This window comes from Myotis lucifugus, unplaced genomic scaffold (genome assembly GCF_000147115.1).
Source record: "Myotis lucifugus unplaced genomic scaffold, Myoluc2.0 scaffold_417, whole genome shotgun sequence".
Lineage (NCBI taxonomy): Eukaryota > Metazoa > Chordata > Mammalia > Chiroptera > Vespertilionidae > Myotis > Myotis lucifugus.
In genome coordinates this window covers 497342-520123 of record NW_005871465.1, presented here as the reverse complement: position 1 = coordinate 520123, position 22782 = coordinate 497342, and the positions used below count along the sequence as shown (strand labels likewise).

The following is a 22782-nucleotide window of genomic DNA, read 5'->3' as shown; positions in this document are numbered from 1 at the left end:
GCATTTAAGCCATTTACATTTAAAGTGATTGTTGATAAGTACATATTTATTGCCATTTTATTTTTCTTTTAGTCTTCTGGTTTTTCTTCTTTTTAAAGCAGGCCCTTTAACATTTCTTGTAATACTGGTTTGGTGGTAACAAACTCCTTTAGCTTTTTCTTTTCTGAGAAGTTTCTTATTCTTTCTCCTTCAATTTTAAATGATAGCCTTGCTGGGTAAAGCAGTCTTAGTTGTAGGTCCTTGCTTTTCATCACTGATGTTTCCTGCCAATCCCTTCTGGCCTGAAATGTTTCTGTAGAGATCAACTAACTCTCTTTCTCCTGCAGTTTTTGCTATGCTTTCTCAGACTTCACCAGGTCTCCTTTGTGTTTATTTCTTTAACATTACATGGAAACCTAGAGGTCCAGATCTCAGGGGAGTCTCGGTTAACAGCCCTGCTTCTGCTCCGTGAGGACAGAACAGCAACTTAAACTTAGACCCTGATGCCGTACAGTCACTGTTACCTAGAATGAAAAAAATTGCATCTCCGGAAGCATAGAGCCCAATCACCTTCTGCCCCGCACCCACACTCATGTTTCAGCGAAGAGCTCTGGAAGGATCATTCAGCTGTTGTCCAACCTCGGTTTTACCACCGCATTGCCTGGACTCCCTTTTATTCCTATTGCCTTCACACCACCACATTTGATTTTTCATGACGCAGCTCCTGAAGGTGGAGACATTGTCAGTAAACTTTACTGTACACTCGGGAAAGAAAAGAGTAAAGCCACTGCAGAAAATGTAAGCAGCATGATAACAGCTGCACTGTAACCTGGGCGCTCTCTTGGCCTGGTCTTCAGCTGCCACATTAATTTCATCCTGCCTTGCTTCTCAGGGTAGCACAAAGCACTCCTTCCTCGATAGAACCAACACCTCTTCTCAGTGTATGTCTTCTAGACCTGCCACGAGTTCACCCCTGAGTTCCAGTCCGCGTGGCGGTGACAACAAACAGTGTCACCTTTCCTGGCTTAGGTTCTTGGAAATGCTCTGTTTAATGACAAATCAGGGAAGCCCGTCCCCAAACCAGAGCAGGAAGGACATCGTTGTTCTGGATGACCCAATACCTGGCTGAGTCTGGATAAAGACCCAGTATCAAGGGGAGCCTGAGTTTTCTACCCCAAGTCTGCGGCCATCCTTGGGGCGGGCTTCTGGAGAGCCAGCTTCTGGGGCTCGTCGTCTTCTCTGCCTGCACTTAGCCACAGGCGACTCCTGGTGTGCGGTGGCACCTCCTAGACCAGAATAGGATGCAGCGGGACTGGGGAAGGAGATGGGAAAATGGCCAGGGTGACAGCTCATTTGAATCTTTAAAAAAATTAGAATTCGCCCTGACCGGTTTGGCTCAGTGGATAGAGCGTCGGCCTGCGGACTGAAGGGTCCCAGGTTCGATTCCAGTCAAGGGCATGTACCTTGGTTGCGGGCACATCCCCAGTAGGGAGTGTGCAGGAGGCAGCTGATCGATGTTTCTCTCTCATCGGTGTTTCTAACTCTCTTTCCCTCTCCCTTCCTCTCTGTAAGAAATCAATAAAATATATTTTTTTTAAAAATTAGAATTCGGGGGGCGAAGGGGGGATAGAAGAGGGTCTGGGGGGTAAACAGTGAGGGACAGAGACTTGACAGGGTGATGAACACAATACAGTGCACAGATGATGTGTTGTAGGGGGGAATATTGGAATTCTGACTTCTAAGATATTACACAAACAGAATTAGTATGAATTGTTACCACATAGTATAAAGACAAAGTAGGTTGGTGTAGATATAATTTGGGTTGATAAAGTTAAGCAAATAGAAACATTGAACTGTTTTTATAACCTTTCACTTTATAATCACTCGTTTCCTCGAGTTGCCACAGGAAGGTTCTTGTCTGAATTGTTTCTCCTCGTTTATACATTTTTCGCTGCAGCGTGTGACTTTGGTTCCTATGCTTTGCGTTTCAGGAAACAGACCCAGACTTCGATCACTGTGCCGTCTGCATAGAGAGCTATAAGCAGAATGACGTTGTCCGGGTTCTCCCCTGCAAGTATGTCAGCCTCCTCGGTTTAACAAAACAGGGGTGGTGGCGTGTATGTCTCCCTCGGAGTGGGGATGCGGCTGCTTTCCGAGCCGCCTGAGCCGGGCTTTCCTGCAGGCGAGGCCGCTGCACCTGCACGGAGCGGGAGCTGCAGTCAGTGGCGAGCTGTGCTGCCGGCCAGAGCTGATTGCACAAGGTTTCTCTGGTTATGAGAAACACAGGGGCACGACCTCTGGCCACTTCTGTAGTCTAGAAAGCACGAAGGTCAAAAATACTTAATTCTGTGAATTCTGTGGGTTTCAAAACTAGCCACCATTCCTCTCCTTGAATCATTGCACGCCCCTCGTCCCTCTGATAATGCCTCCGCAGTGGGCGGGGTGCCAGAGCCTAGGGACCTCGGTTGTCCTTTTCTGAACCTGGTCATGCAGAGGGGGCTGGATGGGCGCTGCATGCCGTCTCCGGGTCAGGTGCTCTGCTCTGTGCAGGTCACGTGTCCAGTCTCCTGTAAGGGGTCAGTGTTTTCTCCCCATGGAGGGTAGTGAAGCCAACAGTACCTGCCAATGCCATGCTATTCAGAAATGGCTGAGCTGCCCAGCCAGTGTGGCTCAGTGGTTGAGCGTTGACCTGTGAACCAGGAGGTCAGGGTTTAATTCTTGGTCAGGGCACATGCCGGGTTGTGGGCTCAATCCCCGATAAGGGGACATGCAGAAGACAGCTGATCAATGATTCTCTTTCATAATTGATGTTCCTATCTCTCTCTCCCTCTCCCTTCCTTTTGAAATCAATAAAAATACATTTTTTTAAAAAGAAGGAATGGCAGAGCAGCTACGGAGGTCTGCTCAATGCTGGGCCCCTGGCACAGGGCAGACCTGTCTCAGAAGGAGGTGTGCACCTGCACTTCGGTGCCTAACAGGAGTACGTTCTCTGTTAGCGTGTCAGTCCCTGCATGGTGCTCCCCATGCCTGGGAATGTGAAACATGAAGATACACAGTCCAACTATTGATTGGAAGAATAGGGAAGTACCTATTGAGAAGCCTAAAATCAAAGTTTTTTTCTCTTCCTTCTCCCTTGCTTTATAACACATTCCCACAACCCCGCGCCTCTAATAATGCCAGATGGGAATGAATAAAATAATTAACAGGGGTTGTCTCCATGAGCTACTGGTATTTTACTTATTCACAAAGTGGTCTATTTTGAGCCTAGAAATACCTGTTTTAAAAGATCATGGAACTTAAGAATACCTACTTTACATATGAAGATAAATCTATAAAATTAAATGTGAACTGTCCTATAGAAATTAAGTTATGCATTTCCAGTATTCTGTTCTATGTAGTCATTTACAGCCTAAAGCATGGGGTGAAAGCAAACACCAATCAGGAAAAGGTCGGCAGGATGCGTGGTAAAGCATGGTCAGCTGTTTCCTGCTTTTCTTATTTATTTATTTATTTATTTTGGTTAATCCTCCCTCGAAGATATTTTTTCCATTGATTTTTAGAGAGAGTAAAAGGGAAGGGAGGAGGGGGGAGAGAGAGAGGAACATCAATGTGAGAGAGAAAGAGAGGCATCAATTGATTGCCTCCTGCACGTGCCCCAACCCAGGCTGGGGGTTGAACCTGCAACTGAGCTTGACCGGGAATCAAACCCACAATCCTCCGGGTGCGCAGGCCAACGCCCTAACCACTGAACCACCGGCCAGGGCCGAGCTCTGTTTTTGGTATCAGAATTTTGGCAAACTTGACAGCATTTCTTTACACCCATAGCCAGGGCACCGCTCACTTCTGCGCTGCCCTTTCTGCATTGGAGCAGGTTGTTTGTTACACTTACATCTTCAGTCGTAGCTTCCTCCAAGCTACACTGCACACCCTGCTCAGCAAAACATGTCACCTCACTGAGATGGCAACAGTGCACGGCTCTGGGTTTAATAAAAATCAACTGCATTGAGAACATGCTGTGGGACCAAGGTGACAGCTGGCCTGGAGCCGGGTTTCTCAGCCTTGGCGTGGTGACGGGCTGGGGGGAGGGGGGGTGTTCTGTGCCCTGCAGGGTATTTAGCAGGATTCCGGCTCCAGCCCGTAGATGCCAGGAGCACTCCCCCCCCACACCCCACACCCCACACCCCGCACGTAACTGTAACCATTGTGGGTGTCTCCAGTGGAGACCGGCCTAGAGCATGGCTGCACACGTACTCATTTTTACTACAGTCTTCTCCAGCCTCCTCTTCATAGATCCCTCTCGCGCACCTTCACATGAACTCTGGTGCCGCTGCTCACTGTGCCCCTCTGCCTGGGCACCCTGCCCTTCCTCTCGGGTAGAGGTGTGACTCCGCTGCTGCTGCTTTTCACTCTTGCTGCCAGGCAGCTCTGGTTCCTCGTGCCTCCGGGTGCCGCAGAGCCCGTTCCCTGGTCGGCTCTCGCTGGTCCTCGCAGAGCGCTTCCAGCTGTATTTGTTCTCCTTAAACACCTGCACTCCTTTATTCCTCACTGTCGGCAGATACCCTCACCATCAACCTCAGAGAGAAAGCAGTGGCTAATAGTTGAAACTGCTTCCTGACCCGGCCGCCACAGCACCTGCCCCACAGCACCTGCCTCCACAGCACCCGCACAGCTCTCACGTCCTGTCTTCTGACAGCCTGTGTGCCTCCCGCCCTCCCCGGGAGCTGCTCTGACCGCTCCCTGTCTGCTCATCAGCTTCCAGGCCCTTCCTGCTCCAGTCCTCATAGCTCTCACACCCACCTCCAGACACCCCAGCAGGCTCTGCACTCGCCGTCCCCTCTTTGCCCGGAAGGGGAGAGGGAAAGCCCAGTGCTTTTGTGTCTGTCTGTCTGTCTGTCCCCAGGGTTAACCAGCCTGTGTGGAGCCTGAACTGACTCTCCGCTCTAGAGAGCACGCCTCTGGGTTGCTGGCTTGTGCGTGGCCTTTGCTTCCCACCTTCTGCCACGTTGCTGTTCTGTGGACACGGTGGTTGGTGTTGCTTTGGGACCTCCTGCTGGTGTCAGTTGGTTGCAGCTGATCATCCTTTGGATGTTAGCCAACTTGCCTTAGAAGCTGAAAAAGTTGCCTTAGACCTTTTATTTAAAGGTCAGCCACGTTTTTCATAAGATAAAAATACTCTCCACAAGCAGAGTGCTGCACTGGGGTGAACATAGGCCTGAGATGCCACTTTAAGAGCTAAAATGGGTCAGGCGTCTGGCTGCTGGCCCTGTGCTGCCCCGCCTCAGAGGGAGGCCTCCTTACCACAGTGTCTGCTGCCAGTCCCAGCGGGCAAGTGCTTGTCTCTGACCTTGAGTAATCCTGGATCCTTTTATATCTGCCAGGTTCTTGCACGGCACCGAGAGGCTGCAGAGCTGTGAAAGCAAGTCGCCTTCCCTGTAGACTCCTCACCCCAGCGTTCCGCTCACTCTAGTTAGCAGCGGGGGAGTAGGGAAGGGGGGCTCTATCCCAGGACTGTGGGTGTCGTTCCCTTCATGTGCCATGCGTTTCGCATTCTGTACCCCAAAGCGTCCGTCCGGGAGTAAAGGACTGTGCTGAAGTCTGACCTGCTTGTCCTTTCCCATGTCCCTGTCCTGGACTCACCCGCTTCCCAGCCCAGGACGCCACTCCGCCCTGAACATGGAGGGCCCTTCTCTGCTTTTGTGTGTGTTTTTATTGTTTTATTCTTTTATCGAGTCTTTTGTAACCTGGGAAGGGGCTTCTTTGCAAGGTCAGACTGGCCCCAGGTGTCCCCCCTGAGGTGTCTGGATGCTTGTGGCCACCCGCAAGCTGGCCAGGGTCACTCCGGTGCCAGGCACGCTCAGGCGCTCCGCCCATTGATTGTGATACTGTGTGAAATGTTCCTGTTCTTTTCCCTGAATGTGTGTTTAGTAACACCTTCCATTTGCACGTCCTTGATGCTGCTCTAAGTATGCCATGTGTACAGTGTTTCACTTACTGCTTCCAACAGCCCCCCTACTTCCCACCCCTCACCCCCACCCCCACCCCGCTTCCAGAGGAGACAGCTGGGAGTCGGAAAGGGCAGCTGCCCAGGTCAGACGTTGTAGGCGCAGGGCTTTGCCCGGAGGAAGGGAACAGCCCGGTGGAGCTTGTGAAACAGTAGAGCTGAGGAGATAGAGCCAGAGGGGGAGGAGAATGCTGGTGACCCCAGGAGAGGGGCGGGCTATGTCGGAATGGCCAGCGGGGGAAGAGGAAGGCTGCTGGGTTTATTTTCAGAAGAGAGGGGTGTGCTGTGGGTCGGGAGGGGGAGGGCAGCTCGCTGACGGGTGGGGGTGGGGGCTGGGAAAGCCATGGGTGGACGGACAGTCACAAGGAAAAGGTTGGGGACTTTTTAAAGAGAATATTCCTTCTGGATTTTGGCTTACCTAAGGAAGGACGGCGTTCTCAGCTTGTGCCTTGAGAGCCAGGTAGTCTTCGTTGTCCTTCGTTAGGCTGCCCCATAGCAGGGCCAACACTTCCTCTTAAATCAACAAACCCAATATAAGAGAAATCTATAACTAAGGTTTAGCAGTGGTTCTCAACCTTCTGGCCCTTTAAATACAGTTCCTCATGTTGTGACCCAACCATAAAATTATTTTCGTTGCTACTTCATAACTGTAATGTTGCTACTGTTATGAATCGTCATGTAAATATCTGATATGCAGGATGGTCTTAGGCGACCCCTGTGAAAGGGTCGTTCGACCGCCAAAGGGGTCGAGACCCACAGGTTGAGAACCGCTGGCTTAAAGGAAGAGATGATCAGGAAATACTCAGCTTTTGCAGCTTTAAAAATTAAATATGGGAAGATGCCGTTTTGTTCTTCCTGAATAACCATAATAGAAAAGAAAGGCAGGACAAAAGCGGGGAAAGCAAAAATGCTGGCGAGAGGGGGAGGCCAGAGCCAAACCATTGCTGATCCCCAGGCCACTGCTGCTTGTTTAAACTGAGGTCCCCACAAACATCTGCTCAAAGTCAGCTGCCCACCCATCCCTGGACCAGAGTGGCCTGTCAGAGGTCACCTGTCACCCGGCCAAAGTCCATTGTCCACCCCACATAGGACTGGCCTAGAGCACCTCCCACCTCCCCCACCCCCAGCACTAACCACGCCCTCACTGTCCATGGTCCTCCCAGAAACCTAGGCCAGGTGTGAGGCAGATGCCCCCTTGTAAGGGGAGGATCTGTCGTTTATGTCAAACCTAAAGGGTCTCTACCCCCTAAAAGGATTGAAAGCCTAGTTCTGGTCTCGGTTGGATGGCAGCCAGCTGGGCACAGTTGACAGCTATGGGGTGGTCCCCACTCCAAGCACGAGCACGCCCTCAGGGTGCCTGCGCTCAGGGGCCTTCATCTCCCTCGGGGAGCACTCAGACGAAGATACGAGGAGCAAGAAGCGGGCATGATGCCTTGTGAAGACCACATGTACAGGGCGTCCCCAAAATGTATGCACACTTTGAACCGTTATTAATTCCAGTGGGTTAAATCTGAAAAGGATGAAGCATGGGAATCGATAACGATCCAGAGTGTGTTTACGTTCTGGGGGACACCCTGTGCTTAGATCTCAGCTACTGTTGGTGACTTCCACCTCTTAAGTACAAACCTTCAGATTTAAATGAAAGCCTTCAGGGACCATTGGGTTCTGGTTCAGTGCATCCTCTGCAGGCTTCAGGTTAGATTGATAAATTTGTTCTTCAAGATCTTGCTTCTTACCCACAAAATGGATGCAAGGCCACCGCCTGGGCGGTGGGAGGCGGGTGTGCGTTGTTCAGGCTGAAGCTCTCAGCACAAATGGTTCTTTCAAATCCTAATTGAGGCAAAGTTTTCACAGCTCTTGTTTAAATCAAAACTGCGTTTTTAAATAGCTGAATATAACTATCAGCGAGATGCAAATTAACAAGGTTTTAAAGACACACCATGGTTCAGTTTAGTATCTTTCTCAAAATTTCTTCATCTTATCCCAAGACTCAAATTCCAGTTCCTCCAAAGGCACCTGGAATGTCTTGGTGTGGCCAGGCCCCAGCTCGTACGCCTGTCTCAGCCCTCAGAGCTGCCGCGAGGGGACTTGAGGAGGACAGTGTTTGCTGTAGCTCCCTCACGCCTTTCTCCCTTCAAGGGACACAGGTTCTTTTCTAGGAACGTAAAGCCCTCCGTGGCTGACTTATTTCCAGTCACCAGGTCGTGACTTTCTGTTCTCCTGAATAAGAGAGAATCACCTCTCCTCTCTCTCCCTTTAACATTACAGCTGAAGCTGCTAGCTAAGTGTTATCTGATTCTGAAATACAGTTCATCTCTAAAAATAGTCCCAACTACCCTGTGACTTGTGCAGCCATTTAGCATAAGGTTGCTTAGAAGTCTTTTTAAATAATGTTTAAATGACATTTAAACAGAGTTCCATGAAATGAATTAATAATTATACAGAGAACGCTTTTCATTTAACTTTTATTTAATATATTTTTGAAATTCTACTTTTCTGCTTTAACCGTTATAGAAAACATAACCGATTTAAAAAGTGTAATTCATTGTCTTCATTCTTAATTTCCTAAGTTTCCTCAAATCTTTTTTGGAATTTGGTGGAATAAAAGACCAAACAGCCAAACACTACTTATCAATTCTCATTATACAGTCTTATCGATATATAAGACTAGTGGCCTGGTGTACAGATTTGTGCACATTGAAAGGAAATTAGAAGAAATATTTTAATATCGCTATTCGCCCTTTCTCTATAGTAGAAGTGTCAGAGATGAAAGAAAATTAGTAAAATGCATATGAAAATAATATATAAATTGGTTAATAAGTAATAACATGATAGAAAAACAACAAAAACATGATATAAACACAACACTGATAAAAACAATGACTGATAAATTGATTAAACTTATTCTAATATATCCCTGTACACCACATTAAGAGTAAAAACACTTTCAGAGTGCTTGAATAATTTCCCTTGTGATGAAGTATTTATAACTTTAATATCACACGCTCTTCGAACTTGAGAGAAAGCAACATATAACTGACCATGTCCAAAAACGGGTTCAGGTAGGAATATTCCTACTCTGTCTAGATTGGCGCCAGCGAGAGCTTTATATGTATCATGCATGCGTGAGTCACCGTTTATTTTTAAATTGCCAGTTCGCTTATATATATAGATTGGACTCAGGGGCTTTTCTGTCAGCTATATGTTAATACAGTTCCTTTGCACGTGGACCTAATAGTTTTTCAGTGTATAATTTCTGATGCAATTCTTCATTTTTTTATAGGCATGTTTTCCACAAGTCCTGTGTGGATCCCTGGCTTAGTGAACATTGTACCTGTCCTATGTGCAAACTGAACATTTTGAAGGCCCTGGGAATTGTGGTACGTCGCCTGTTTTGTGAAGTATCATCTCTCAGGGTAACAACAGCACAAGTGGGCGGTTACCTCTCACGAGAAGACACTGGCTCCTTTGCCAGACGTGGTGTCCGACCACGCCTTTCTTCCAGCCCGTCTCAGGGAACTCCCACAGAGAAGGGCAGGCGCTGTGCTGGCCCCCAAGGGCGCCTGTCGGGTGGTGGGCGTGTGGGGAAGAACTGAAAAAAGGAACAGAATGTCGATGTTGGGCTTCATTCCAGTAGCAATTTTTCCTGCGTTCAGCATAACATAAAACTATGTCATCACTTCTGTTCCTTCCTCTTGAATTTGGCTTTATTCTCCTGGGCGTTGGTAAATGGCAGCAGCGAAGGTGGGCGGTGGCAGCCCTGGGCGAACCTTGACCCCCGCAGTGGCGTTGGTCGGGGCACAAAGAGCACTTCAGCTCTGGCGGGGCGAGTGGGCGCTGAGCCGCAAGGACCTCAGAGACTTCCTGCAGTTACAGTTCCTTCATTAAGAGAAGTATATAGGTAGGGTTGCAGTAGCCCCGGTGAGGTTGAGACGGCCCCGGTGAGGTCAAGACGGCCCCGGTGAGCCTGAAACGGCCCCGGTGAGGCTGAGATGGCCCCTGTGAGACTGAGACAGCCCCTGGGAAGCTGAGAAAAATACCACATAAACTCACTCATTTATGGATAATAAGAAACATTATAGATTGATGAACAAAAATGGATACAAAGGCAGAACAGCATTGAGCAGAATATCAAACTACAGTGGGAATCCTGGGGAGGGTTGGGGGGCGCGGGTAGGACATCAACCAAAAGACTTATATGCATGCAAATGAGAATAACTAATGGACACAAGACACTGGGGGAAGCCGGGGGAATGTCAAGGGGGAAGGGGGAGAAAAAAGGAGACATGTATAATACTCTTTGTAATACTTTAAGAAATAAAAAATTTAAAAAAAGAAAAGTATATATCCAGGATTATTGCTTTTTAGACACAAAAAAAAAAAAATACTCTCTGGTCTCCAAAAAAAAGAGTGAATGGATAATCTCCTTATGAGCAAAAAGTTTAGTTTGACCCAACAGACGAATCCCCATTTTAGCCTGGCAGCCCAGAGCAGGCCTAAGCACTCCTGTTTGACATACGCTCTCAGGTGACAGTCCAGGTGCAGCCCTAAAAGGGACATTCCTCCCCGTTTAGCTCTGTCTTCAGAGCTCACTGACGTAGTTGAACAGGGTTTTCAGCACCGTGGATGCTCGGACTGCCTCGCAGGGTCCCTGGCCTCGGCTAAATGCCAGGAGCATGGCCTCCTGGTCACACTATAGAAATGTCTCCAGACATTGCCAAATGTCCCTTGGGGGACAAAGTCCCCCCGTTTGTGGGGTGTAACATAGAGCTGCCATGGTGTCTGCATGTGGAAGACACTGGAAAATACTAACTTAGCCTCTGTTGTTGCCTCCAGCCTCCTTGGTTTTTTGTTTTGTTTTTAATCCTATTTCAACTGCTAATACTTTTCCTCCGTTTTTAATGAAAATCCTTCTAAGATGTATTACAAGCCACCATGGTTCCTTGTATGTAAAAAATAATAGTAATAATAAACCTAACTGTCATTATAAGCACCAGTAATTACACTGTGTGGTACTGTTTTTAGTTGGGCTTTGGGCTGATGTAGAACGAAATTATTTTGCCTAGGAAGCTATTTGTGTTAGGTTTGGTTTGCTTTGCTGTCACTTCTCTGTTTATAAGCTGCTCCTAGCCACCATTCCCAACCCTGCTTCTAATATGCCGTCTGCTATCGGCTAAAAGGATGAAGGTTGCTAGGGCAACCAAACATCCATATTGTTAAATCAGAAGACTTGCATATCCACTTGTCAGTTGGTAAGCTTTGGCTCCAAGGCAGCTCTATGCCTCTCCAGGATTAGACGCTGAGGTTTTGAAACCATTTTCTTACAGTTCGAAAGTCTTTTCAGCATTATCTGCTCTTGGTTTTAAGCTTTACTTGTGTTTAAAGGAGGAAGATATTAAAAACTGACAACTAGATAAATGGGGCATTACAGAGAAGTTACTAGGATGAAGGGGTGTTGTATGTTATCTGCTGTCCTTGAGCATTGAACCAAAGTTACACCCTTGACTGTTGGTCAGCTTTATACTAAGACTAGAGGCCCAGTGCATGAATTCATGCACAGGGCGGGGGTGGGGGGTGTGAACTGTGGGCGGTGGTTGGCCAGCTACAGGAGGTTGGCTGTGGGAGCGCACTGACCACCAGGGGGCAGCTTCTGCGTTGAGCGTCTGTCCCCTGGTGGTCGGTGCGTGTCATAGCGACTGGTCTTTCGGTCATAACGGTCGCTTATGCTTTTATATATATAGATGTGCTCTGCCTCTGAGCCACATCCACAAGGTTGTCATTTTTTTATAAACATGAAGTAATCCAATTTTCTCAGTTCTGCAATGGATTTTGGTTTTCCTTAGTACCTTTTTTGGGAGGAAATTACCTGTTTATTTTTTTTTAACTTTTTATTTTAAAGAAAACCTCTTGGGAAAAGGTAGTGGAAAAGGTAGATGGGGAGAAAAATGAGAGGAAATCATGTGGAAAAAACTTGGTGAAGTCATTTCAACACAGTGTCAAACCTTTAGAAATTGTTGTCCTTACACGTCCTTTTAATCTGGAAATATTTTGCAGCCAAATTTGCCCTGCACTGATAACGTAGTGCTCGACATGGAAAGGCTCACCAGGACCCAGGCAGTGAACCGGAGATCAGCCCTCGCGGACCTCGCCAACGACAACGCCCTCGGCCTCGAGCCGCTTCGCACGTCGGGGGTCTCGCCTCTTCCCCAGGACGGGGAGCTCACGCCGAGGACGGGAGAGATCAACATTGCAGTGACAAGTAAGTGGGCCTGTGCCCAGCGAACAGCAGGTTTGCTGCTGCTGTTCGGTGTGTTGACAGCCCGGAGGAGAGTTGAGTGAGTCACGGGACAGTGACTTAGTCTGTGACCGATGGGTCCTGCTGTTGGAGATAAGAAACTTGCTGTATGAAAGGGAGCTTGAGTGTCTGTGGAATTAAATGACGAGCTGCCCTGACCAGTAGTTGTTCAGAGGTTTGTCTCAGTAGCTGTTTAATAAGCATGTTTTGAAACGATGTGATGCAGAGAGGCATTTCAAAAGGCCCTGAGCATGGGGGAGGGTGTGACTGAGCTGCACAGCCTCCTGAGAAGCTGACCCAGAATCTGGACCTAAAAAGTCACAACTTCAGGGTTAGCTGAGGTGGCCTGTCGCGGCTCACTGTATTTCGCGCTTTGTGTGAGGTTTGGTGTTTTGGCGCTCGCCTCTTTGGTATAATTGTACGCAAGGCGGGAGAAGAGCCAGAGGGGATCTGCCTTAAATGCTCTTGGGCTCGTTGTGAACATCATCAATGCCGAACCATTGACAAAAGGGAAGCAGCCCAGGGTTTGGATGGCCAGACCTAAGTCCGTGTGAGTGGCTGGTGGGCGTGCCTGTGGCCTTGTGTCAGCTGTTTCTTCAGTTCTGTTCTTTCCTTGTTATTTTCATCTAACAACTCGTCACCCCATCTCATCACCACTCTGGTGCTGCCTTTTCCAGAATGTGCTATTGCTTGCCTCTAGCTTCAAGCCCTAAACCTAATGAGACTCCGCTTAACTCAGAGTCAGTGCAATAGTCAAGCTGTTAAGAAATATTTTCCCCTTCACATAGTAAGACTCGTGTGGACTGTTCAATTAATGTATATATGTTTCTCAGCAACCAGAAGTTATTAGAAAATGATTTGCCAGGTTTTATTCTATCATTTGTCTAAACTCAAGGAGACTTCATTTAGTTATACAATAAGTAAAACTAGCCTTCCATATGGTTTGACTCATTTCTGACCATTTCCAAGTGATTTATTTTAACAGCACTTCATATTTTTCTCTGTTGGTATTTAGGTTTTATGCTCTAGATTTTTTTAATTGATCAAGTAGTAAAAAGTTGTTGGTTTGTTAATGAGTTTTTGTAGGCCCTTCATTGATCAACATTTATTGAGCACCTACTACAACATTAAGTACTGATTATTCCATTATATTTTATGTAGAAATGTCCTTTCAAAATCGTCTATTTTGATGATAAAAGATACTACTTCATTCATCAAATTAATCACCGTGAGAAGAATTTATGCCTGTTAATAAGTAAAATTCATGTGGTTAAATCACGCCAAAGCTGCCTCTTTTTTCCCTCAAAACTCTGTAGCACCAGAGCAACTGCAGTGATTCAGACAGCGCCCACTGTGTGCAAGGCACTGTGCTAACACCCCTGGAGGTCAGAGGTGGCGAGACCCCGGCTGCAGTGGACCCTTTGCTAAAACACCCCTGAGCCCATCAGTATTGTTATGACATAGGTGTTTATTTCCTTTTGATTACTAGTTTTTATCACTGACAGCCCACGCATATATGGATGGTACACTCAGAAATCATTGAAGTTCTAAAAGTTAGTCTCCTTACCTTGTATAAAAGTCTCTAAATAGAAAAAAATTTAAATGCTGTGTTACACTTCTTGATACTGATGACCAATCATCTCTTAATTTTTTTAAATGCCATTATACATTTTTCCTAACTTAAAATATATGCGTGTAAAATGGTGCATTTTGTATGTGTTCTTGAATGTTTATTTTGACTTTAAAAAAACGTTACTCTAATGAGAAATCGATAATCGAAGGAGCAGTGGCTGCATTGTTATTTAAAAAGAATGACTTTGCCAAGTCTTTTAATAATATAAACCAAGGTGGGCAGAGAATTAAAGATCACCACTTTTAAAATCCAATGAAAGTAGAATCACCTTCTTCTAGAAAATTCCTAGAATTGCACACACTGTTGTGCAAAGTTGTAGGATTCATGAAAACCAAATTAAGAAACACCCAAGTTGCACACAACTTTTGCATATAAACAGCTGTCATTTCAAGCAGGAATCTTCTCTCTGCCTTAATGCAGACATGTAGGAATTTTACTATGTGACACTTTGTTAAGCCAGCCCTAGTCAGTGTATACTGTCGCAGACAGTTGAGAGTTCAGACTTTTAGGACGTCAGATTGGTTCTCAGGTTATTTTCAAGATTCTCAGTAAATATTGTATTTGGAAAGTTGCAATACAGACTTTGAAAAATTAGGGAAAATATAAACTGACTTTCTGGACCTAGAGTGAGACTAGATACAAATCCTTAGAGTTCTGTGTGCCAGAGGCTTTCAGCTCTGTGATGGGCCAGGTATCTTGTGAGTCACCTACCTTCTTCCTAAAGCTTGACAGAGCCAGACCAGCCAGGGCTGCTTCCAGCGCTGGGGTTGGGGAGGGCAGTCCTCGTTGGGAGACGCCAATAGCATGTGCTTTGTAAGTAAAGACTCTGAGTGACCCTCGCATAAGAGAAAAGAAGGTGGAAGTGAATGCCGCGGAAGGCCGGCCTGCGGACTGCCCACAAGACCCTTGGGAGCCACCACTCCATGTTTCTAAGCCATTCTCCAAGAATGAATGACATAACCATGCAGACGTGACAGAATGAAGAAGGAAAGGTCTCACGTATGGCTAGTCCACTTTACTGTCACTTAATTTGACAAGTGAAAAAATCGACATCCATGTGCAATTTTATATACATATTTTCACTACAGTTTTTGATGGCCACACCTCACAGACCTCAGGACCTGAACTGGAAGAAATACTTGGGCCATGCTTTCCTCTCTCCCTTGCAGCTTTCACCACTCCTTCCACTAACCTCCTCCAGTTAGTAGCTCTCTGGCAAACCTCCTCCTGCTTCACTTCCTTGAGCCAGTCTGGGCTCACACCTCCGTTGACGTCTGCGTCGTTGCTTGTGAGGGGAATGTTGACGTCGATCTGACTTAAGCCTTCTCCCCAGAGTGATTTCCTCCCTTTCCTTTGTCAACAGAAGAGTGGTTTATTATTGCCAGTTTTGGCCTCCTCAGTGCTCTCACACTCTGCTACATGATCATCAGAGCCACAGCTAGCTTGAATGCTAATGAGTAAGTAACAAATTGTTTTTTGGATTGCATGTGCCAGATCCCAGGAAAATATGTAGAGGAATTTTAATAAAGATGGTGAGAATTGGCTTTCACCCGTTTCATACTGATTCTGATGGGATCACACCTAGCAAACCCATTTATTTCAGGAACAGTCACTCAGATTGGGAGTTCACCTCGCTCAGCCACAGTAGCTCACTTGAGGAAAGATCCAGGGCTTCTCCTTAGCCACCAGTTTAGAGTGAATCAACCATGTGATGCTGATGCCACGGGAGCCAGTACAGCTGAGGATAAAGACATTTGTGTCCTGGTCACTGACAGGAACAGCCCCTTAAAGGCCATGTACCTGTCGGACGTGACCTGGAGTCTATGCCCTGAGCTTTGGGTGGAGCACTGCACCCTGGCCGAAGGTCACGGAACAGGGACGTGGATGTTTAGCCTGCAAGGAAGAGGCAAAGATGCGATCAGGAAACGGTCAGGAGTGAAGGGAGGAGGAAGTACCTGTAAGCTGTATATCCAGAGGCAAAACGAGGACCAAAGAGTAGGTTACAGGAAGGCAGATGTCACCCCGGTGACAGGAAGACTCTGTCGGAGGCTACTTGCCAGGGAGGTGGTTTGCTGTGGAGAGTGGGGAGTGCCCAGGACTCGGGAGCTGGCGGTCACTTGTCAGGGCTGCTGTAGGTGAGGTTTTTCAGAGGATGGAACATTGGGTTCGATGGCTGTTCCCGTCCATTTTGATCCGGTGATTTTCCAAGATTAGCTTTCCATAGGGTAAGATAGAAAACGGTTTTTGTTTTGTTTTGTTTGGGCATTTACTGTAGGATAACGTTCCATCATTTACCAGTATTCAGGCAAACTAATTCAAGACGGGAGCACCCCTGGGACACTGCCCAAATCTATAATAAAAGCGTAATATGCTAATTAGACTGGACAGCTGAACAACCTTCCGGACAACCTTCCAGACGAAGCCTAGGTTGCAAGGGCTGAGGCAAGCCGCCGAGGCTGTGAGGGCCAAGCCCTTGCAGAATTTCATGCATTGGGCCTCTAGTCTGAACATAAATGGTACAGGTGGGATTCATGTGCTGCCCACATTCAATTATGTCTGCCATTTCATAACCAACCAAGCTCATGTAATGGATTCAATTAATGTTCGTTGTTCAGCCTTAGAAACTATGGATAAGTAACCTCCAATTCAGTGACATGATTTTATTACCTCTCACCTGATCTGTTGGCTAGATGCTTGTAGGAAGTGCCCTTGGCATTCCTGAAGGATGACGTGTTGGGGAATGTCATAGTCAGTAGGCATTCTTCAACCTTCAAATTCTTCAGCCTCACCCAACAGGTCACCAGCTGGCTGTTTCTGTTGGGCCCGGCTGATGCAGTTTTACTTCAATGCAGCACAATGTTAACTGCCCATACTCTGGAGGCAGACATACATGAATATGATTCCCTGAGCTGGGAAGTTATATTTATCTGAAGCTCATTTTAGTCCTTCATGAAACAAGGATAATGGTAGGAGTACATCATAGGGCTGTTGTGAGAATTAGCACCTAAAGTGTTTAGCACAGTGCCTGGTACATAATTAGTGCTCAATAAATGTTAGCCCATCAATTCCACTGAGCTTTTTTAAGTTCTGTGAGTAAGACAGCCATCTGCCTTTATCATTTGGCAAATGATAAGCCATCTGCCTTTATCATTTTCTTTCATGAAATAGATTACAGAGTCATAGGAGCTCTGTGAGTGCCTGTGATTCAAACCACGGTTTGGAGGGAAATATTCATTTCACCTGCAGTCACCTCTCTTGCTTACTCCCATGCTGACCCATCAGGCTAGATGATTTCACAAATGAGTGAAAACTAGTCCCAGCAAATAGTGTGACTATGAGCACGTTTAGAAAATGTTAAAGTAATTTAATGGGTACCTTGCAGCCACTCAGAGTCGGCCAGATGCTCAGTTCATGCATCAGATACTTTAGAGAATGCTCCATAGACATGTTACCTATTAGAGATCAGAGTACCTGAAACATCACATTTCAGTTCCATGCATAGATGCCTGCATGACTTAGAATCTAAGTCATAGATCTTAGATCCATGTCTTAGTCCAACCTTTCTCCCATTAGCCTGGATACTGCAATTATTCATTTGAATATTATTTCTGTGCCTTCAATCAAAGCCATTCTGAAAGATGATTTTCATGATCCCATTTAAAGAGAGAAATTGAGAGAGTGTGAGAGAGAGTGTGGGGAGATGCATGAAAGATGGTCACCAGAACATTAATGGTGAATCTTAATTTAGTAGACTTATGGTGTTTTTCTCTCCTATTGTGCTTTTATGTGTTGATGTTTTTATAGCATGAATGACTTAATTTTTAAAAGCCTTTTTAATTGTAAGAGATAATAGTCACTCAATGTCTCTTCCCCCAAAATGTTGATGAAAAATTTTAATTCCAGAGAAAAGTTTATTTTAGCAAATAAATTTGTAAGTATTCTTCATTAATGAATTTTTTGAAATCTATCTTACTTCCCTTTTTGCCTTTACCAAAAGCTTACAACCAAAAGGAGATTGCCTTTGCAACTTAATAGTTCGCTCTTAATTTTCTAGGTAACCTCATTCATTTGTAAGATAATCTTCTACTACAGTTTACTTTTCTGACCGTGTTACACTGAACTTGTGTTGTGATTTAAGCCAGACCTAGACCCAGTCACTTGTGAAAATTTGTGAGCAAGATGCAGCAGCGCTGTCCCGCGGAAAGGGCAGGCATGTGGCACCACCTGGCGGGCCTAGGCCTCCACCCACAGGGAGGATCGCTGCCCACAGGGGTGAGCGCACTGCCATCTCCCTCACCCCCGCTGCGGGGTTACCCGGGGCTTGGCGCTACTGGCTTAATCAGAAGTCAATCAAAAGCTCATGTACCTGGGGTCACTCCCACTGTGATGAAATACTCCAGGTACTGAACCATCACTAACTGTGCTTTTTAATTTTTTTAACATTGCAAATCTAGTGAATTTTGAGACTTTGCAATATAAACAGGATAGTAGTCAAAGAAGCAAATAAACCAAGGTAAATATATTTTTATATATTTGAGTTTCATACCTCTGTTTCTTAGTACCTAAGTAAGCAAGGTTATTGAAGTTCAGTTTCCAAGGAGGTTTTCTCCTCTACTTCATTATTCAAATGAACTTTGTTAAAGCCTAGCATTTACAGGCTTATATTTGTGTCAAGCTAATTTTCTCTCAACAGAAGAAAAGTAAATACTGTCTTTTTTTTTTTTTTTTTTGAGGAACAAGTTATAAGTAAAATCTGTGGGTGATGTAGGAGAGATTTTGAGTTGAGTGGAAGGATGAGTTCGATAGTCTCTACAGCCCATTCTCAGTTCCTAGATTTGGATTCATGGAAATCATGTCCTAAAATTTGCAGAGTGTAACCCATACATTCAAGATTGACAGGCTCGGCAGGAGGAATAAGCCGGCTGTGGTTAGCATGATGAAGTAACTGGGACAAATGTCAAATCCTGTAACACTACCCCAGACCCAGCCGCCGGCTCTGCAGCAGGCCAGTGCCTGGGCTGTCTCCCAGTTCCCTTCCTGAGCCTCCTCCGAGGGTCACGGTAGAAGCATCTAGACCACATCAAAGGAATTGATGACTCTGGTTTACTCTCCACTCAATATTTCTGAATTGTTCTGCTCAGACTTTAAGAGGAGCACTGACATATCTCAATATAAAAGGGTCTGAAAATTCAAGATTTGATGTCTTGGGGAAGCTTAGCTTAGAAAAAGAGGAACCTGGGTGAGATGAGAGGTGTCTCCAGGTGCTGGAAGGATCCCAAAGATGAGAATAGCCCCTACCGAGACCGTACTCCTGCACTGGGCTCTGTTACTCCCACCTGGCCCCGTTAATACTCCGAACAGTCCCCGGTGAGTACCCGGGGCTCACAGAAGCAACACTTACTGTGACACCTTCTGGAGACATCCACAGGGAGGTAGATTTCCACTTGACGTAAGAAAGAACTTCTCAGAATTGTCCCCTGTGACAGCAGGTCTTGAAGGCTAGTGAGCTCGCCTGGACCTGCTTATCAGACAGAAGCTACAAAGCTGGAGCTGTTCAGAGGCAGGTCCTGCATCAGGCGGAAGTCTAAGATTCCTGCCGGTTCTGAGTCCCTCCTGAGCGGAGCGTCCCACGTGGGCCCTTCCCGGGAGCGGTGAGAGCGGAGGAGGGGGCGTTTTAGACCATCTCCCACTGTGAGGTCCATCCCGCACGTGACCCAGGACGGCCCTGTGTGCAGCTGGAGCAGAAATTTCACAGACGTCGTCCGTCCTCGTGCAGCACTCTCTGATCTGTTCAGTACTTGGTTGTTAATGCTGGTCGTGAGCTCGTGCATTGATGTACAGTCCACTAATAAGTTTGAAAAACTCTGATCTAAAGAACTTTGAATTTTTAGTTCTCAACTGTTTGCTCACACTAGCACCCATCTTTGTTTATTTTTCTGAGAGAGCCTTTCGTGTAACGATGCCAGCAAAGATTTGAACTTGCCCGAGCGGGTTAATGAGCCCTCTTCATCTGAGCATTGACTTTTCCTGTTGCCTCCCTGAGCCTGAGATACATACAGAGGAGTAACCTAAGGCCTATCCGGCCTAAGTGACCCTGAGAAATGGCGTAGGAAGCGGAGCCTGGCATTGAAACGGTGTCCTGGGTCAGTCCTTTCCCGGCACCGCGTGTCTCTGCTGCTCCGAAGAGCGAGCCGCTGAAGGGCTCGGGCAGTGTGGGGGCAGATGACAGATTTGGTTTTCTAAAAACATTATGACAAAAAGAATTAAAAGCAGTGGGACCTTTGATTGGACTTCTGTACTGTCTTTGGCAGCTTTTTTTTTTTTCAGAAGTACCTTTAATGTTATTGCTGCATTAGTTTATAATAAGTTTAAAATTTTTTTAATATATTTTATTGATTTTTTACAGAGAGGAAAGGAGAGGAATAGAGAGTTAGAAACATCGATGAGAGAGAAACATCGATCAGCTGCCTCCTGCACACTCCCCACTGGGGATGTGCCCGCAACCAAGGTACATGCCCTTGACCGGAATCGAACCTGGGACCCTTGAGTCCGCAGGCCGACGCTCTATCCACTGAGCCAAACCGGTTAGGGCAGTATAATAAGTTTAAAATTTTTGATTCACCGATTAAAAGTCCTCATATCTGATAGCCAGCTTTTCTGAGGAAATATTACCAAAACAATGTATCTTACACATGCACCAGAGTAATTAATAAAGCCTAGAGCTTACGTGAAGCCGCTGTGAATGGTGTTTCATTGCTCAGATGCCAGCGTGCCCTGCATGCCAGGCCGCGTGCAGGGGCCCTGGGGCCCGGCTGTGCCGCTCAGTGCCCTGCAGCGTTGGCCTGAGCCGAGCACTTGCCACCGGAGATGAGCTGGGTAGCTCAGTACCGCACAGGTGGGGTTGCACAGGCTTCCTGGAGGGAGCGACTTAGAAGCAGGCCGGGCATCATTGGGCACAAAGCGAGGAAGGGCAGAGCAGTTCAGGGAGTTGTGTGTTTGGTGTGTCTGCCGTAGGTGGCAGTGGCGGTGGTAGGCAGACTCTAGAATTTGAACGTTATTCTTGTAAACGGTGCGTAATGTGTAAGGCTTTTCAGCAAAAAGTAATTCCTGGCGGCTGAGCAGCTGCTCCAGCGTGGTAGACTGGAGGCAGGAAGATAAGGGAGGTAAAAGGCAAAATTGAATGAGGAAGTCAGGGTGATAAGGGAGGAGATGAAATCAAGAAATGTTAGCGGATTGTGTGGTAACAAAGGTAATGGTTTGAACTACGGACCTGGAACTCAGCAAAGAGAAAAGCGGGCAGAACTGGGGACCGGATTTGGGAACCTGGAAGTGAACGGGCAGCGCAGGGTGAGGAAGGAGGGCGGTCCTGGTCCCCTAGTGCCGGCTGCAGGCAGGCAGCACTCGCCCAGGGCAGTGGGGGAGCAGCAGGGGACTTGCGGTGCCTCGGGCACTGATGTAGGCACACGTACCCATGATCCGGGGAGCTCCCATAAGAGCCATACCTCCCTGGAAGTCTGTGCTCTTCACATATTATTTCAAAGTAAATAATGGCATTCTTGTTTGAGGAAAGAGGAGCATGTTTTAAGAACAACAGCGACAGATTTCAGGACACTCAGTTTGAGCGTGTGTTCAAGCCAGGAACAGTTCAGTTGTGGAGCTGTCCCCACCGTTTAAACAGGAAGCCATTAGCCTACACTGTCCCCTGCATTTCTCTGGGAATACTAACACATGCTAAGGGGACGTGGATCTGAAGCTGGTGAGTTCAGGGAAATGCCGATGGCTTAACTGGCTTCCCCGGGGGGCTTGGGAAATAGCTTGGGAAAAGCGGGGACAACCCTAGGCCACTGTCGGTTAGGATCCCTTTCTCTGTTATTTTAAAACATTGACAACTACCCTTTCACTAATTCTTGGCCTTTTTCCCTTTTATTCCATAGGGTAGAATGGTTTTAAAGAAGAAACAAACTGCTTTCTGACTGATTGCCTTGAAGGGAAAAAAAGAACCTATTTTTGTGCATCATTTACCAATCATGCCACACAAGCATTTATTTTTAGTACATTTTATTTTTTCATAAATTGCTAATGCCAAAGCTTTGTATTAAAATAAATAAATAATAAAGTGAAAAGGCTGTGCTGTTGCGTGTTATTCGCCCACTTGTGTTTGGAAGGCCAATTTGGAGGTCACATGCCCAGACTTCTGGTTCAGAGACAGAACGTGCTCGCGACTCCCCCTGGGAGGACCAGTGCCACTCATTCTGTTGGCATTTTCATGTTGGCTCCTACTGTGCCCAACTAGGTCCCCAGCCTGGGACCTTTGTGTGGTAATGCCCTTCGGGCTCTTCAAGGTCACCATTCACTCTGATCGTATCTTGTTCCTTTGTTTGTGGTTGATATCCCTCCAGCCACAACAGCAGCTCCAGGGACATGATATTGCATCGCTTGCCACTATCCACCTACCTAGTAGAGTGCTTTGCACATAGTAAGTGCTCAATAAATATTTGTGGGATGAAGGGTTAAGTGTAAGAAAAAAATCTCCAAAAGTCTTACCGATTAATAAGTCTGTCTGACTTTTTTAAACCTAGTTTTTACAGCATCCTTTTAAATATAACAAATTCTAAAAAGTTGGATGAAAGCAATTTTACATATATAAATGATATATTTTTGCTTTATTGATGAGCAAGACGTTGAAATATTTTGTTATATTGAATCATATGAGCTTGAAGAATTATCAGTCTGTGTTTCACCCGAGGATATTTTTCCATTGATATTTTTGGAGAGAGTGGGAGGGAGGGAGGGGGGAGAGAGAGAAACATCAATGTGAGAGAGACACGTTGATGTGGCTGCCTCTTGCAGGCGACCCTTCTGTGCACAGGCCAG

General features: G+C 46.5%; 1 protein-coding gene across 2 annotated transcripts in view; it reads left to right on the top strand.

Moving 5' to 3' along the window:
• Positions 1–22024, top strand: part of RNF130 (ring finger protein 130) — an 89160-nt gene extending 67136 nt beyond the window's left edge. Inside the window, exons 5-9 of one of the 2 annotated variants that reach the window (XM_006102541.3) lie at positions 1971–2053; positions 9264–9360; positions 12035–12239; positions 15272–15365; positions 21843–22024. In XM_006102541.3, coding sequence (XP_006102603.2) covers positions 1971–2053; positions 9264–9360; positions 12035–12239; positions 15272–15365; positions 21843–21858 — 495 coding nt within the window. In that variant the 3' untranslated portion in view covers positions 21859–22024. The remainder of the gene's footprint in view (positions 1–1970; positions 2054–9263; positions 9361–12034; positions 12240–15271; positions 15366–21842) is intronic. The other variant, XM_023743877.1, reaches the window with a different exon arrangement.
• The last annotated feature ends 758 nt before the right edge of the window (positions 22025–22782 follow it).